Raw genomic sequence first — 18769 nt, forward strand, 5'->3', positions numbered from 1 at the left:
AGAATTGGCACAGCATAAATTCCAGTTCAGGGAAAACCCCAGAACTAACTAAAGACATTTGGAAAAAAACTCTTAAAGGTAAGTGCAAGTCCACCTCCTTTTTCACCCTGTCTTTGGGAATGCAGAATACCATAACCGGGTGGGTAGATGTGGAGCAGTATCAGACTATCAACTTCTGTGAGCCATGTTAAACAGAAAGCCAGATCTGAAGATCCTAGCAGATCCCTGAGTAAGAGATCTTTGTTCCCCACAGAACTGGTGTTGATATAAATGACAGGGACAGGAGTGAGTTCAGACTTGTTCCAAAGGGGAAAAAGGTAGCGAGGGTTTTTAGACAGTCGAATGTTAGCCATTTGGTTCTGGTCTGCAACCACAGTAGTGTTCTGACGGTGTGTATTGGCATTGTCTAGCAGATATCTGACATTATAATTAGTGCCGAGTTTTCTAGACGGGTTACAGATTACGGGGATAGGATTAGGCACTGAGTTATCTGGTATGTTGCTGCCCGACATGCTCAAAAGGGCTAAGCAAATCCATGTGCGCCACTTCATGGTGATAACTTTTGGAGCTAGTTTAAGTCAGTCGAGTTTAGCTCTCTTTCAGTCTTAAATGTGCACTGTTAAAGACTTCAGAACGGAGTCCTCCTTGAAGGTAGATGCCATCGATGGTGAGGAGAGGTCATGGTGTCTCAGGTACTCATAAGGTGGGGAGGTGTGGATGTACAGATGTGGCAGGCTTCAAAATGATGCTATTACTTGCTATAAGGTAGGGTTTCTCATTTAAGCTGCTGTTCTTCCATAGTCAGTTGTGCAGCAGTTGGGGGAGTTTAGATTGGGCGAGAGGCCACATTGTAGCTCTCCTGTTATAGAGTTGTTAATTTCCTTTGTTTGCTCTTTGAAGTACTGTTATAAGTACAGAGCTGAGCAGGACAGGTATTTGTAAGACAATGGAGAGAATTGACCTTAAGCACTCCTTGGGTTCCTCAATTAGGCTGCCGTTCTTCCTTAGTCAGTCGTGGAGCTCTTAATTTTTCTGCCTGGGCCCATTCAGTCCTAGCTATGCCACTGGTGTAACATGATCTTCATAATATGCGCTACATAACAAATGTACTGCTTCAATCTACAAAGTATGGCGTCTCTTCAAGTGACCATTTGGTAGTCCTGCAAAAACAAGATTATGGTATTCTAGTCTTAACATTACAAAAGCATGCATAAGCGTATGTAATGTCTGCTCATCTATAAAGGACCTGATAGATCGAAGGTTTAATATTAAGACAATAACTGCAACCAGGAGCCAACATGTAATTGATTTGGTTAGATTTAAGATTAAACGGTCCCAAATCCAGATGTAAAGCTGAAATATTTGCCACCATTAGGATATCATTGACATATAGTAGATGACGACAGAAAAAGACCTGCACGGTCCATCCAGTCTGCCCAACAAGACAAACTCATATGTGTATACCTTACCTTGATTTGTACCTGCCTTATTCAGGGCACAGACCGTACAAGTCTGCCCAGCAGTACTTCCCACCTCCCAACCACCAGTCCCGCCTCCCATCACTGGCTATGGACAGACCATATAAGTCTGCCCTCCGCTATCCTCGCCTCCCAACCACCATCCCCTCTTTCACCCACCTGCTCCGCAACCCAATTTCGGCTAAGCTTCTGAGGATCCATTCCTTCTGCACAGGATTCCTTTATGCATATCCCACGCATGTTTGAATTCCGTTACTGTTTTCATCTCCACCACCTCCCGCGGGAGGGCATTCCAAGCATCCACCACCCTCTCTGTGAAAAAATACCTCCTGACATCTTTCCTGAGTCTGCCCCCCTTCAACCTCATTTCATGTTCTCTCGTTCTACCGCCTTCCCATCTCCGGAAAAGATTTGTTTGTGGATTAATACCTTTCAAATATTTGAACGTCTGTATCATATCACCCCTGTTCCTCCTTTCCTCCAGGGTATACATGTTCAGGTCAGCAAGTCTCTCTTCATACGTCTTGGAACGCAAATCCCGTACCATTCTCGTAGCTTTTCTTTGCACCGCTTCCATTTTTTTTAACATCCTTCGCAAGATACGGCCTCCAAAACTGAACACAATACTCCATACATATAAACTCCTGGATTAAAGTGGCTAAGGGACTTAAAAAGATGTTAAATAAAATTGGTGATAAGGCCAAACCTTGAGGTATTCCACATGAAAGCTGATTAAGCTGTACTTATTAAGCATTCTTTGATGTTGTTGATATGTTATGAATAAAGTATAACTTTGAAGTGCAAAAGCAAACAGGATGTCTTCCATTGTCATTTGGTGTGACAGCTGATAAGAGGCTATTCCAGAAGGGCATGTTCTTCATCTCAGACCCTTCATTATCTGATTTTACATGTTGATCTGTTGTTATTGTTTGGTGCTTTATCAGAGATTTGTTCTCCGTTCAAGGTGGTGTTATTTCACTTGCCCTTTTCTCTAGCCTTCTTTGTTGCGTCACAGGTGGGCAAACTATTTTTCTCTAATAAAAATGTTGCTGAGAACTCTGGCCTGTTATGGGAGGATATTTCTTGTATCCTAACAAGTTGCAGTTGTAGGACAGACCAATATGGGAAGGGTGCTTGGGTCCATTTGCACTCCCTCCCTGCGTATTTGACTTGTCTGGTGCGTTGTGCCTGGGTGTTTCATGTTGCATCCGCCCCTGCCCTATCCCAATTTACAACAGATCTAAAAACTTAACTTTTTCCTGGAGGCTTATGGACATTAGCAGGATTGATGTGAAATTTTATATAGTCTTAATTATATTCTTTTCTACCATTGTGTTTTTCTCTCCCCCACTCTTTCTTTCCTTTTGGCTATTGTAGTTCCTCCCCTTCCCCTACTGTATCAGTCAGTCTTTTCTTACCATGTGGTGTGTCCTTAGTTTATTGTTTTTCTTTCCCCTCTAGACTGTCAGCTGCTTAGATACATGTTCGATGAGTGGGATAGAAAGTCCCTATTGAACTTGAAACTTGATATGTAGCTCCTGTCCCTGGAACACCTTTTAATTAATTGATATATTTTCGTTGGGCATCAATTTTTGTCCAAAATATATGCATTTGGTAGCCTGGCATTTATTTAAACTGTATTGATTGAATCACCATTCACAAATACTGTGCAACAAAGACAGCATAGTGCATAGTGTTTCTTACATACACCATGCTACCTATAATCAAAATTAATGGATCAACCCTCTCCCATGAATCCACACCCCTACTTCCCCAGAACTCGCAAATGTAGTTCCATTGTTATGGGAGGGTAGACTGTGATCATTTGTGACATATTTTTAGGTATTCAATGTTGTGTTTCACGCTCTGTGTGGTAAGAGTCTAAATACAAGCCTCAAATGTTTACGAAAAAGGTCCATCACCCTAAATTGAGACCCAAATGAAGGGTGATGTGACATTATATCATGGAGAATGGCAAACATTGCTACCAGTTTGATAAGATGGCTTTCTTAATAGCAAGGAAGTCCTTCCTAAGAAAGGTATTCAAATCTATATCAAAAAGCAAAACCTCAATGCTCATTGGTAACTATATACTTGTTGGTGAACATAAATAATGAAGGACCACAGTCCAAAATTGCTGAGCAGATAGGACCAAAAGTGTGACCCATTGAGCTCTCAGCAACTTTGTCGGCTGTGTTTCACCTTGTCAATCACGAGACATTGATGAACTACTAATACGTTATAGGGTAGGAGGTTCAGTATAGAAGTGGTTTGGTGGTTATTTGAAGGACAAATCTTATCAAGTCAAGAAGGGTAACAATAAGCAGTCAAACTCTTGGGTGCCTGAATAGGGTTTTCCCAAGGTTCACCTCTTTCCCCCATATTATTTAATCTATTCATGTCAACTGGTAGTTTGATGTTAGCAGGATTTCTTTCATATACAGTGGGGGAAATAAGTATTTGATCCCTTGCTGATTTTGTAAGTTTGCCCACTGACAAAGACATGAGCAGCCCATAATTGAAGGGTAGGTTATTGGTAACAGTGAGAGATAGCACATCACAAATTAAATCCGGAAAATCACATTGTGGAAAGTATATGAATTTATTTGCATTCTGCAGAGGGAAATAAGTATTTGATCCCCCACCAACCAGTAAGAGATCTGGCCCCTACAGACCAGGTAGATGCTCCAAATCAACTCGTTACCTGCATGACAGACAGCTGTCGGCAATGGTCACCTGTATGAAAGACACCTGTCCACAGACTCAGTGAATCAGTCAGACTCTAACCTCTACAAAATGGCCAAGAGCAAGGAGCTGTCTAAGGATGTCAGGGACAAGATCATACACCTGCACAAGGCTGGAATGGGCTACAAAACCATCAGTAAGACGCTGGGCGAGAAGGAGACAACTGTTGGTGCCATAGTAAGAAAATGGAAGAAGTACAAAATGACTGTCAATCGACAAAGATCTGGGGCTCCACGCAAAATCTCACCTCGTGGGGTATCCTTGATCATGAGGAAGGTTAGAAATCAGCCTACAACTACAAGGGGGGAACTTGTCAATGATCTCAAGGCAGCTGGGACCACTGTCACCACGAAAACCATTGGTAACACATTACGACATAACGGATTGCAATCCTGCAGTGCCCGCAAGGTCCCCCTGCTCCGGAAGGCACATGTGACGGCCCGTCTGAAGGTTGCCAGTGAACACCTGGATGATGCCGAGAGTGATTGGGAGAAGGTGCTGTGGTCAGATGAGACAAAATTGAGCTCTTTGGCATGAACTCAACTCGCCGTGTTTGGAGGAAGAGAAATGCTGCCTATGACCCAAAGAACACCGTCCCCACTGTCAAGCATGGAGGTGGAAATGTTATGTTTTGGGGGTGTTTCTCTGCTAAGGGCACAGGACTACTTCACCGCATCAATGGGAGAATGGATGGGGCCATGTACCGTACAATTCTGAGTGACAACCTCCTTCCCTCCGCCAGGGCCTTAAAAATGGGTCGTGGCTGGGTCTTCCAGCACGACAATGACCCAAAACATACAGCCAAGGCAACAAGGAGTGGCTCAGGAAGAAGCACATTAGGGTCATGGAGTGGCCTAGCCAGTCACCAGACCTTAATCCCATTGAAAACTTATGGAGGGAGCTGAAGCTGCGAGTTGCCAAGCGACAGCCCAGAACTCTTAATGATTTAGAGATGATCTGCAAAGAGGAGTGGACCAAAATTCCTCCTGACATGTGTGCAAACCTCATCATCAACTACAGAAGACGTCTGACCGCTGTGCTTGCCAACAAGGGTTTTGCCACCAAGTATTAGGTCTTGTTTGCCAGAGGGATTAAATACTTATTTCCCTCTGCAGAATGCAAATAAATTCATATACTTTCCACAATGTGATTTTCCGGATTTAATTTGTGATGTGCTATCTCTCACTGTTACCAATAACCTACCCTTCAATTATGGGCTGCTCATGTCTTTGTCAGTGGGCAAACTTACAAAATCAGCAAGGGATCAAATACTTATTTCCCCCACTGTATATATGGTGACGACGTGACCATCTTCTGTTTGATAAAAAGCTTTCATCAATTTTGGGGTTAATTGAAGAAGGATTTGAAATTCTTTCTGTGGGCAGTTAATTTCAAATTAAAATTAAGCAATGATAAAACCAAATTTTGGGTTTTAGGAAATTCACATAAACCATTCCTGGAATCAGTCTTAGTGATAAAAGGGAGTTCATTTCAATTAGAAAAACAGCTTAAGATCCTTGGGGTTATTATTGATAAGAATTTAACATTTGAACCCCAGATTAAGCAATTGACAACCAGGGTTTTTTTTAATGTTTTGAGGCCATTGAGAATTGGATCTTGCTTTAATTTTACAGCTTATAGATTGTTAGTTTAATCGCGTACTCTATCTCACCTCGATTATTGCAATGCAATTTATGTGGGTTTAAATGAATGCCTTATAAGAAAATTACAAACGTTGCAAGATATGAATCTGCCTCTCCTTTGCTGATCAAGTTTCGCTGGCTTCTGGTGAAAGCACAAATTATTTTTAAATTATGTTCAATGACATTTTTAATTCTTTATGGTTTTTCACCGATGTGGCTAATTTAATCCATTTAACATATCAGAATTTGGCCACTGCTTACAGATTGCCTTTGTTGTTATAATTTCAGAGTTCAGAAAGTGTAATTTACAAGTCTGCATTTAATGTAATTTTCTCTTATCAGCCTCCATATTGGTGAAATTCTTTACCTTTATCTGTACGGCAAATATCTTGTTAACTCCCTTTTAGATGAGCTCTCAAAACTTTTCTTTTTGATTTTTTTAAATAAGTAATATTGATCTGTATTGAATTTTTATTGTAATTTCTTTTAAAATTCTTTACTGTGTATATTCTGGGGTGACCCAGTATGTTTTAGATTGTACACCGCATTGAACCCTTTTTTAGGGAACTTGCGAGATAGAAATATAAATTGCATTGTATTGTATACAGCGAATAGAGTCACCTATCCCCACTACAACTCTTGCCTCTGGGAGATGTATAAGTACATCAGGATTATATACTGGCATTTTTTGAAAGAAGCATTTATGAGGTCAGCACTGGCTTTTTAATATTGACCCAAAACACCTGAAATTCTGTCCTCCATTTTAATTGGTAGAAAAGTGTTCAAGAAGCATTTCATTGCACAAGGTAATCTTCAGTGTTTTCTAAGTAAGTATTTTATTTCTTTTTGTTCATCAAAATATCTGACTAGTACAATAATAGCTCTTAAGCAATGTCCAAGTTTAGGGCTTCTTTTACAAAGCCGTGCTAGCGATTCCTGCACAGCAAATGAGAGGAAGCCCATAGGAATTGAATGGACTTCCTCTCATTTGCCACACTAAGCTTTGTAAAGGAGGCCTATAGTTAGGGTGAGTGAGAAGCTTCACAGATCCTTATGGCTATAATTTCAGGTGTCAAATCTCTCTCTCTCTCTCTCTCTCTCTCTCTCTCTCTCTCTCTCTCTCTCTCTCTCTCTCTCTCTCTCTATTATATATATTATATATATATATATATATAATATATATATATATATATATTGCTGTGTAATTAATGTTGTATAATAGTGATTTTTCAAAAATATACAGCAAAGTGTCCTTACATTAAACTTAATTTAATAAAAACAGCACTTGTAATAAAACAGAAGAATAATATTAATTGGTTTTGATTCTCTTTACTCCAGGAAAATTAACTCAGATTGTATTTGGCCACTGGGATGTAGTCACATGTCTGGCTAGATCTGAATCCTACATTGGTGGTGATTGTTACATTGTCTCTGGATCACGTGATGCCACATTACTTCTTTGGTATTGGAGTGGTCGACACCATATCATAGGAGACAATCCAAATAATAGTAAGTGTTTGCAAGGAAAAATATCTCTTAGAAATTACATGTTCCATTTTGTTTCTTGATTTATACCATAGTTCCTCCTTTACCTTCCTTGAATGAAGATTGTATAATCTTAATATTTCAGTATTGTATAATCTTAATATTTCAGTAGACTAATAATAGAAATGTTTTCTCATTAATGGATTATCATAGTTTTATTGTTTTTACCAGGATTTGTATAACACTAGAATATGTACACGGTGGTTTACAGAGACATACAAGCGACAGAGCTTCATATTTTGTTTTTGTTGTGCATCTTGTCATCTGAGGTCTGAGTTAAAATGATAAAGACCATGATAGAGAAGAAACAAGGCAGGAACATAGCTGTTATTGAGGAAGGGGCAGCTTTCACAGAGTAAAGCTGTAAGACAGAATTTGACAAATTTTCTTTGGATTCAGGAGCCAAAGTAGAAACAGGAGGAAGCAGCTGAGATCTTCCCTCCCATCTCCCCTCCCCACTCCACCCTCATTGCTACAGCCTAGCAGGGGGATGTGTGCATTTTAGAGACTGAGGGTCAGCTGTGTTATGTGCACTCACTGGATAGAAAAACCCAGGACACTGAGGATGCTTGGATAGAGATGTTCCTGGGGAGGCCTTAAGGTATAGGCTTTAGAGATAGGATAGGGGATTGATGTGAAGCAGCTATACAATGTTTCTCTGAGGACAAGCAGGCTGCTTGTTTCTCACTACTGGGTGACGTCCACGGCAGCCCCTTCAATCGGAGAGCTTCACTAGCAAAGATGTTTGCTAGCCCTCGCGTGCGCATGCACGACCGTCTTCCCGCCCGAATGTGCTCGTGTTCGTCAGTCTTTTTTCCACGGCTCGTGACGGCTGTGTTTTCGTCGTTCTGTGCCCTGAGGAGACCCTCGCGCTTTTGCCGCTTTCTTCTGTTCGGAAGTCTTCTTTTCACTTTAAAAGTTAATCGCATTTGGTTGTTTAAAAAAAATAAAAAGCCTTATTTTCGAGTTTTTTTCCCCGTCAAGTTTCCTTTCGCATGGGTTTTCCTTGTTATTTTTTGGAGCCCTTTGCCATCATCGCGGATTTTGACTTCGCCGGCGTGATTTTTTCCGCCCATGTCATCTAAGCCTCCCAGCGGCTTCAAAACGTGCACCCAGTGCAACTGGGTTATCTCGCTCACTGATAGGCACGCTTCGTGCCTTCAGTGTCTGGGGGCTGGGCACCGTCCTCAGGCCTGTAATCTCTGTCTTCTGTTGAATAAGAGAACTCAGGTGGCGAGATTGGCCCAGTGGAACGTCTTTGTTCGGGGCCTCACCTGGTGTTTCGATGGTCACAGTATCAAGGTCATCGGCCAGTGCATCAACGTCTGCGGAACCAAGATCATCGACCGATGCTTCAGCGTCTACGGTACCGGGATCATCGTTGGTACTGATGTCGTCAGATGGTGCCTCTTCGTCAGGATTGCAGGTGAGGGCTGCCCATTCCCCTGCTGGTGGCGGTGAGCCCTCAAGTAGGTCTCCGCCTGCCTCGAGGGCTCCTGCGGTACAGCCCCCCCCCCCCCCCCCCCGGGATCGACCTTCTTCGGACCCGGCCCCGAGGAAGAGACACTTGGATTCGACGTCCTCCTCGTCGGTACCGGGAGGTTCCGGTGACATGCTTCATGTGAAGGCACAGAAGCATCGGTACCGGTCACCTTCCCGACGTGGTACCAAGAGCTCTGGGTCACCGAGGGATTCGGCACCAACTAGGCATCGACGCCGGGAGGACCGTTCACCCTCCATTCAGGAGGTGTCGATGCGCTCTACCTTGGACAGCCCGGTACCGCCTCCGCGCCCCGGACAGATTCGGAGTTCATCGCCTGTACCGGACTCCCTGCCTTCCTCAACAGCCACTCTAAGCGAGAGCCTCCGGGCCATCCTTCCAGGGATCCTGGAGGAGCTGTTGCGATCTTCTCCTCCAGTACCGGGGGTGCTTGCGCCGCCCGTCAAGTGAGGCGACGGCTGGCCCCTTGCCCATCGTGAGGTCTCCGATACCAGTACCACTTGTGGTGCCTGCGTCGGCTGCCTCCCAGGCAGACTCCCCGACGACATTGATGGAGGGAGCTTCATCGCCGCCGATGTGGGAGTCTTCTTCTCGACGTTCCCACTGTGGCTATGTGTCTACGGAGTCGAGACGGGCATGGCTTCAGACTGAAGTTCATGAACTGGTGTCCGACACCGATGGTGAGGCCTCGTGGGAAGCAGAGGAAGATATCAGATATTTCTCAGATGAGAAGTCTGACGATCTTCCTTCTGATCCTACTCCCTCCCCTGAAAGACAGCTTTCTCCTCCCGAGAGTCTATCTTTCACAGCCTTTGTCCGGGAAATGTCTACGGCCATTCCCTTCCCTGTGGTTACAGAGGATGAGCCAAGGGCTGAAATGTTTGAGCTTTTCAACTATCCTTCGCCACCTAAGGAATCGTCCACAGTACCCATGCATCATGTCTTCAAGAAGACACTGCTGGAGAACTAGGTGAAGACGCTAACTAATCCCCACATTCCCAAAAAGATCGAGTCCCAGTATCGATCCATGGGGACCCAGAGTTGATGCGGACTCAGTTGCCTCACAACTCTGGGGTTGTGGATCTGGCCCTTAAGAAGGTCAAGAGTTCTAGGGAGTATGCTTCGGCGCCCCCGGGCAGAGACTCTAAAACCTTGGATTCTTTTGGGAGGAAGGCCTACCATTCCTCAATGCTCATAGCCAAAATCCAATCTTACCAGCTCTACACGAGCATTCATACGCGGAACAATGTGCGGCAGTTGGCGGACTTGGTGGATAAGCTCCCTTCTGAGCAAGCCAAGCCTTTCAGCAGGTGGTCAGGCAGCTGAAGGCGTGGTGTAAATTTCTGGCCAGGGGTGTTTACGATACTTTTGATGTCGCATCCAGGGCTGCAGCTCAAGGTGTGGTGATGCGCAGACTCTCATGGCTGCGTGCCTCCGACCTGGAAAATAGGATTCAGCAGCGGATTGCGAATTCTCCTTGCCAGGGGGGATAATATTTTGGGAGGAAAAGGTCGAACAGGTAGTAGAGCAGCTCCACCAGCGGGACACCGCTTTCGACAAATTCTCCCGCCAGGCGCCTTCAGCATCTACCTCAACTGGTAGACATTTTTATGGCGGAAGGAGGACTGTTACCTATTCTTCTAATAAGTGTAGGTACAATCCTCCCTCTCGCTAGCCTGCTGCCCAAGCCAAATCCCAGCGCGCTCATTCTCGTCAACAGCGTGCGACTCAGCAAGCCCCTGCAGCTCCCCAGCAAAAGCAAGGGATGGGCTTTTGACTGGCTCCAGCAGAGCATAGCCGAAATCAAAGTGTCCATGCCGGACGATCTGCTGGTCGGGGGAGGTTAAAATTTTTTCACCAAAGGTGGCTTCTCATATCCTCCGACCAGTGGGTTCTTCAAATAGTCTGGCTAGGATACTCCCTCAATTTGGTTTCAAAGCCTCCAAATTGCCCACCAGGAGCTCAATTCTTCAGCTTCCAGCACAAGCAGGTACTTGCAGAGGAACTCTCTGCCCTTCTCAGCGCCAGTGCGGTCGATCCCGTGCCACCGGGGCAAGAAGGGCTGGGATTCTATTCCAGGTACTTCCTTGTGGAAAAGAAAACAGGGGGGATGCGTCCCATCCTAGACCTAAGGGCCCTGAACAAATATCTGGTCCGAGAAAAGTTCAGGATGCTTTCCCTGGGCACCCTTCTTCCCTGGTCATGTCATGATTCAGGAAAACGACTGGCTATGCTCTCTGGTCTTAAAGGATGCTTACACTCATATACCCGATACTGCCAGCTCACAGACAGTATCTTCAATTCCGTCTGGGAACACGGCACTTTCAGTATTGTGTGCTACCCTTTGGTCTCAACTCCGCGCCCAGGATGTTCACAAAATGCCTGGCTGTAGTAGCAGCGTCTCTATGCAGACTGTGGAGTGCACGTTTCCCTTACCTCGACGATTGGCTGGTGAACACCTCCGAGGCATGAGTTCTACAGTCCATGCAGCATGACTATTCGACTCTTGGAGCTACTAGGGTTTGTGATATATTATCCAAAGTCCCAACTTCTTCCTGTTCAGAAACTCGAATTCCTAGAGGCTTTGCCGGATTCTCAGACTGCTCGTGCCTACCTCACGGAAGCGAGGGACCGACAATCTTCTGTCCTTGTTTCTTGGGTACGGCGTAGCAGCAGATCACAGCTCGGCAGATGTTGAGATTGTCGGCCACATGGCTCCACAGTGCATGTGACTCCCATGGCCCCCTCACATGAGATCAGTTCAATGGACCCTAGCGTCTCAGCGGTCCCAAGCTGCTGGGGGACCTAGAGGATGTAGTCTACTGTCCACGAGTTTTCTTCAGTCCCTCCATTGGTGGACATTCGGTTCAATTTGACCCTGGACGTCCTTTCCAGATTCCCCAGCCTCAAAGGTGCTGACGACGGGTGCATCTCTCCTGTGGTGGGGGAGCTCATGTCGATGGGCTTCACACCCAAGGGAGTTGGGTCCCTTCAGGAGAAAGGTTTACAGGATCACCTCCTGGAGTTACGAGCAGTCCTGGAACGGTCTAAAGGCCTTCAGAGATCGGCTGTCCCATCAAATTATTCAAATTCAGACAGACATCAGGTTGCCATGTACTATATCAACAAGCAGGGGGTACCGGATCTCGCCCTCTGTGTCAGGAGGCCGTCAGAATGTGGCTTTGGGCTCGCCGGAACGGCATGTTCTTCAAGCCACGTATCTGGCAGGCTGTAAACAACAGTCTGGCCGACAGATTGAGCAGGATAATGCAACCTCCAAGTGGTCGCATCAATTCCCGAGTGGTGCGCGAGATCTTCTAAGTGTGGGGCAACCCCCTAGGTGGATCTCTTTGCCACTCAAGTCAATCACAAGGTCCCTCAGTTTCTGTTCCAGACTTCAGGCCCACGGCAGGCTAGCATCGGATGCCTTTCTCCTGGATTGGGGGGACGGCCTCCTGTATGCTTATCCTCCCATACCTTTGGTGGGGAAGACTTTGCTGAAACTCAAGCAGGATCGAGGCACCATGATCCTGATCGCTCCCTTTTGGTCCCGTCAGATATGGTTCCCTCTTCTTCTGGAATTGTCTTCCGAAGAGCCGTGGAGATTGGAGTGTTTTCCGACCCTCATTACTCAGAACGAGGGGGCGCTTCTGCATCCCAGCCTCCGGTCCCTGGCTCTCATGGCCTGTATGTTGAGAGCGTAGATTTTGCCTCCTTGGGTCCTCTCTTGAGGGTGTCTCCCAAGTCTTGCTTGCTTCCAGGAAAGATTCCACTAAAAAGAGTTACTTCTTGCTATGGCGGAGGTTTGCCGTCTGGTGTGACAGCAAGGCCTTAGATCCTCGCTCGTGTCCTACACAGACCCTGCTTGAATACCTCTGCCCTTGAGGGGGTCTGGTCTCAAAACCAACTCTGTAAGGGTTCATCTAGTGCTATAGTGCATACCATTACCGTGTGGAAGGTAAGCCGATTCTGACAGCCTTTAGTTGTTCGCTTCATGAGAGGTTTGCTTTTGTCAAGCCCCCCATCAACCTCCTACAGTGTCATGGGATCATCAATGTCGTTCTCACCCAGCTGATGAACCTTCTTTTGAGCCACTGGATTCCTGCCATCTGAAGTACTTGACCTGGAAGGTCATTTTCTTGGTGGCAGTCACTTCAGCTCGTAGAGTCAATGAGCTTCAAGCCCTGGTAGCTCATGCTCCTTAATACCAAATTTCATCATAATAGAGTAGTCCTCCGTACTCACCCTAAGTTCTTGCCAAAAGTGGTGTCGGAGTTCCATCTGAACCAGTCAATTGTCTTGCCAACATTTTTTCCCCCGTCCTCATACCCGCCCTGCTGAACGTCAGCTGCACACATTGGACTGCAAGCGAGCATTGGCCTTCTATCTGGAGCGGACACAGCCCCACAGACAGTCCGCCCAAATGTTTGTTTCTTTTGATCCCAACAGAAGGGGAGTGGCTGTAGGGAAACGCACCATCTCTAATTGGCTAGCAGATTGCATCTCCTTCGCTTACGCCCAGTCTGGGCTGACTCTTGAGGGTCATGTCACGGCTCATAGAGCCATAGCAGCGTCAGTGGCCCACTTGAAGTCAGCCACTATCGAAAAGATTTGCCAGGCTGGCGACGGGGTCATCTGTCCACACATTCACATCGCATTACTGCCTTCAGCAGGATACCCGACGCGACAGTTTGGTTCGGGCAGGTCGGTGCTACAGAATCTGTTCGGGGTTTAGAATTCAACTCCACCCCCCTAGGCCCGTTTTATTCTGTTCCAGGCTTTACTCTCAGTTAGTTGTTCAAGTTAGGTCAATCTCAGTTATGTCCTCCCGTTGTGAGGCCCAATTGACCATGTTGTTGTTTGAGTGAGCCTGGGGGCTAGGGATACCCCAGTATTGAGAACAAGCAGCCTGCTTGTCCCTCGGAGAAAGCGAAAGCTACATACCTGTAGAAGGTATTCTCCGAGGACAGCAGGCTGATTGTTCTCACCAACCCGCCCACCTCCCCTTTGGATTTGTGTCTTCCCTTGTCTTTGTCTTTGCTATTTATTGGACTGACGAACACGAGCGCGTTCGGGCGGGAAGACGGTCCGCATGCTCGGTGTGCGTGCGCACGCGAGGGCTAGCAAACGTCTTTGCTAGTGAAGATCTCTGCTTGTAGGGGCTGCTGTGGACGTCACCCAGTAGTGAGAACAATCAGCCTGCTGTCCTCGGAGAATACCTTCTACAGGTATGTAGCTTTCGCTTAACAGCTGCTGTGAAGCCTACCTAACAGGTATGGTGAGCTGTTTTGGAGGCTTTCCATAATGTTTGCTGGCTAGCAGTGCTAAGAGTTTGAAAATGAGGTCTGATATGGAATGGGTTGAGCACAGGGACTATGGCTCTCTCAGCATATTGGCAAATAGCCCTTCAGAGACCGTGGTACATTGGGGCAAGGCAGGACATAAGATATGTAGCCCCCTCCAAAACATCAGCAATTTCCCTTTCCCTGAGAACGATGGGGGGAACTATCTTGAACGAACCTTAGAGGAGCTCTGGGGTGAGATGGCAGTATAGAGTGGTGTGTTGTGCCTGTTGTGCATATGTGATTTCAGTTGGAATATACAGGATGTAGGTTCTCTCTGTGACAGGTCACTGATCAATGTACCTGTAGTAGCTGGTGCTAAGGTTTGGTCTGCTGTAGTTACAGCAGTCACACGTGGATTCCCGCAGTGTGGCTGCATGAGTGCCTGGTACTGACCTGCTGCTTTCTGCATCTGGGCACAAACCTTCTGGAGATACTCTGGTTTTCTGTGACTATGGATTAAGAGCTGGTTGAAAGATAGGAAGCAAAGAGTAGGGTTGAATGGTCAGTATTCTCAGTGGAGAAGGGTAGTTAGTGGGGTCCCGCAGGGGTCTGTGTTGGGACCGCTGCTTTTTAACATATTTATAAATGACCTAGAGATGGGAGTAACTAGTGAGGTAATTAAATTCGCAGATGACACAAAATTATTCAGGGTCAAGTCGCAGGAGAAGTGTGAAAGATTACAGGAGGACCTCGCGAGACTGGGGGATTGGGCGTGCAAGTGGCAGATGAAGTTCAGTGTTGACAAGTGCAAAGTGATGCATGTGAGTAAGAGGAACCCAAATTACAGCTATGTCATGCAAGATTCCGCGTTAGGAGTTACGGACCTAGAAAGGGATCTGGAGTCATCGTGGCTAAGACGTTAAAAACTTCTGCTTAGTATGCTGCGACGGCTAAGAAAGCACAGAATGTTGAGTATTATTAGGAAAGGGATGGAAAACAAACACAAGGATGTTATAATGCCGTTGTATTGCTTCATGGTGCGACCGCACCTCGAGTATTGTGTCCAATTCTGGTCGCCGCATCTCAAAAAGATATAAAGGAATTAGAAAAGGTGCAAAGAAGGGCGACGAAAATGATAAGGGAATGGACAACTTCCCTATGAGGAAAGGCTGAGAAGGTTAGGGCTCTTCAGCTTGGAGAAAAGGCAGCTGAGGGATATGATAGAAGTCTACAAGATAATGAGCGGAGTAGAGCGGACAGATGTGAAGCATTTGTTTACACTTTCAAACAACAACAAAACCAGGGGACACAAATGAAGCTAGAATATGGTAGATTTAAACAAACAGGAGAAAGTTTTTCTTTACTCAGCGTATAGTTAGACTCTGGAACTCATTGCCGGAGAATGTAGTGACAGCAGCTGGCCTTACGGAATTTAAAGGGGGTTTGGACAGATTCCTGAGGGAAAAGTCCATTGAACATTATGGGGGGGGGGCTTTGCCGGGTTCTTGAAGCCTGGATTAGCGCTGTCGGAGACAGGATGCTGGGCTTGATGGACCCTTGGTCTTTTCCCAGTATGGCGGTACTTATGTACTAGATACTTGGCCCTCTTCTTCAGGTCCTCAATCTACATGAAAAAGGAGAGGGCGTAAAGGTATGTTGAATCACTCTCACTCCACAGAAGTTCCTTCAGCAACCTTACTGGGCCCACTGAGAACTCTGTGGATTGACAAGGCAATTGCCACCAGTGGTTCATTAGTGTGTGTATATGCAGCACAGGGATGCTAGTCTGACCATGGTATATCAATATGGCAACCTGTCCTGCTACACTTCTCCCGTTGTACCTCCAAGTCCATCTCCCTCAGCGTATTGTACTCTTCTGTGGGCTCTATGTAAAACTGCTTACATGATGGGGGGAGAGAGGATCATCAGTGCTATTTTGGATGATGGCACTAGAAAGGCAGGGAGCAACTGGGAGTTCTTGCTTTCTCGGACCAATAGGGACCAGTGATTTTACATAGTTAGACTCAGAAGCCTTGGTGAGAGGTATAATGCTTGGGAAGAGTTTTTCAGTGGGGAGAGAGCGAAACTTCCAGGTGGGAGGGTTTACCACTAGGGACCCTTCTGATTGTGGGAGGGATCTGGTTGGGAGGGCCTTGTTGATTTGGAGAGTAGGCACAAGGAGGGGTTTTCAGTTGGGGGGTGCTCTGACCACTACTAATTTGTTTGCTTCTTCCCCTTTAACATAAAGGCCAAGAGCATCAGGCTACAGTAAAATAACCCCAGCCGCTATAATACAGCTTATGTGTATATTCGGTGCTCACCGCAAGCCACTTTAAAATATTTGCATACTAATGAGCTGCTTTACATGCATTTGCATGTTTTGCAATCTCATTACTATGTAACAAGGGATAACCTAAATAATGCTGTGTTTAGAACCCTTTAATACGCGTGTGGTGAAACAGAGGGGTTTCTGAGCCTATGAACTGTATTGTTTTGCTGATGACGTATTTCTCCTGGTTGTTTTGCTGGTGGTATGTGTTTCTCCTGGTTGGTCAGCAATGGCAATTGTCTTTTTTTTTTTTAAGCTTGTACAGAAGTGACAGTTTTTTCTTCTCACCTGTGAGGTAATTTGTCCATCTCAGTTTGGAAGTAGAGGGAGGAAGAAAGGACCTCTCTACTGAGACCCTTGTGATCAATTATATTCTGTAACTTGTGAGCATCTATATTTCCTGCACTGTCCTAGGCACTATTTCAGGTAGTGATAAAATGTTTAGATCGTTTTATATTGATCCATCTTCAATTACCTGTTTTTGTGCCGTTTTTATTCCTTCTGTTTTATAGTTCACAGTTCAATATTTTTATGACAATAAACCTCTTTTAGTGTATTGTCTCTGCTTGTCTGCACTGGACTAAGAATCCTGGTGGTTTGTGTGTTGGGTCTGTGGGTGCTTTCTGGGACCGTGGGACCCCCTGGGAGTGTGGCTCCAGTAACCCTAGAAATCACTGGGGAATAATTTGAGAGCGGGAGACTCACCCAAGGGTGCTAGTGTAGAGCACAAGTGGCAGGTGTCAGGTGGACCTGAGCTGTGCTGGGGAGAGACCCTCCAGCAGTGGCGTAGCCAGACCTGACATTTTGGGTGGGCCCAGAGCTAATGTGCGTTGGGCACTATGTATATAAGTATGAGTAGTGTATTTCTTGGGATACTACAAAATAATGCCTTCCCTTCTCTACCTTACCCAATCCCCCCACAGCTATCCCTGTAGCCCGGTATCAGCCCTTCCTTTCCCCACCATCCATTCCATAGCTAGGTATCGGCCCTGTCCTACCCCCGACCACATCCCCATTAAATATAAGACTTTTTTTCATGTCCTGGGCACTGCAGAGCCACCTCCTCCCAGAAAATGCCTCCACTTTTTTTTAATTATTTTAACCTGGACACTGCAGCCACCCCACTCAAAACCCACCAACTGAGAAATAGACAACCTTTTTTACAAATTTCTAACCTAGCTAATATTAAAATTTATTGTTGGTGGGTTTTCTGGGTGGGGGTGGGCTGCCTAGAGCAATAAAAGTCATATTTAATGATTACATATACTTTTTTTTTGCCTTAGGCAGGTGAGGAGCTCACGCCCACCCAGAAGCCCACCACCAGCCAGCAGTTTGGATACAACCTGCACACGTTAAAAAAATAAATTTAAAACTATATTTATTTTACCTGGACAGCTGCTTGCGAATGGTGGCAGGTGGTGCAGAGCACTGTGCTGGCTTCTGTGCCTGTTGTGTGGGGCTGCAGGAAAGTGCTGCTGGGGGGGGGGGGGGGAGAAATTGATGAGGCTGATCGCATCCAGCAAAGGCACCCATCACCCATGAGGCCATGACCCAGCACAGTGCGGAGGAGCCGCACCCGTGACACAGCCAGCAGCCAGAAGCTGAAAGCCTTTCCCATGTGGCACTGCGGCCGCAGCACTGTCATAGTAACATAGTAGAGACGGCAGAAAAAGACCTTGCACGGTTCCATCCAGTCTGCCCAACAAGATAAAATCACATGTGCTACTTTTTGTGTAACCCTTACCTTGATTTGTACCTGTCCTTTTTCAGGGCACAGCCCGTGTTAAGTCTGCCCAGCACTATCCCCCGCCTCCCGCCACCGTCTTTGCCACCCAATTTCGGCTAAGCTCCTAGGATCCATTCCTTCTGAACAGGATTCCTTTATGCTTATCCCACGCGTGCCTTGAATTCCGTTACCGTTTTCATTTCCACCACCTTCCGCGGGAGGGCATTCCAAGCATCCACTACTCTCTCGTGAAAAAATACTTCCCACATTTTTCTTGAGTCTGCACCCCTTCAATCTCATTTCATGTCCTCTCGTTCTACCTCCTTCGCATCTCCGGAAAAGGTTCGTTTGTGGATTAATACTTTTCAAATATTTGAACGTCTGTATCATATCACCCTGTTTCTCCTTTCTTCCAGAGTATAGATGGTTCAGGTCATCAAGTCTCTCCTCATACGTCTTGTAATTGCAAATCCCTTACCATTCTCGTAGCTTTTCTTTGCACCGCTTCTTACATTTC

The 18769-nt window shown here is 46.0% G+C and overlaps 1 protein-coding gene across 1 annotated transcript in view; it reads left to right on the forward strand.

Annotated features, from left to right (window-relative positions):
• The window catches only part of NBEA (neurobeachin), a 1994973-nt gene that overhangs the window by 1939414 nt on the left and 36790 nt on the right, over positions 1-18769 (forward strand). The window contains 1 exon segment of the mRNA XM_030200381.1: positions 7205-7375. Within this exon segment, the coding sequence (XP_030056241.1) occupies positions 7205-7375 (171 nt within the window).

The sequence above is a fragment of the Microcaecilia unicolor genome, chromosome 4 (genome assembly GCF_901765095.1).
Source record: "Microcaecilia unicolor chromosome 4, aMicUni1.1, whole genome shotgun sequence".
In the NCBI taxonomy this organism is placed as follows: domain Eukaryota; kingdom Metazoa; phylum Chordata; class Amphibia; order Gymnophiona; family Siphonopidae; genus Microcaecilia; species Microcaecilia unicolor.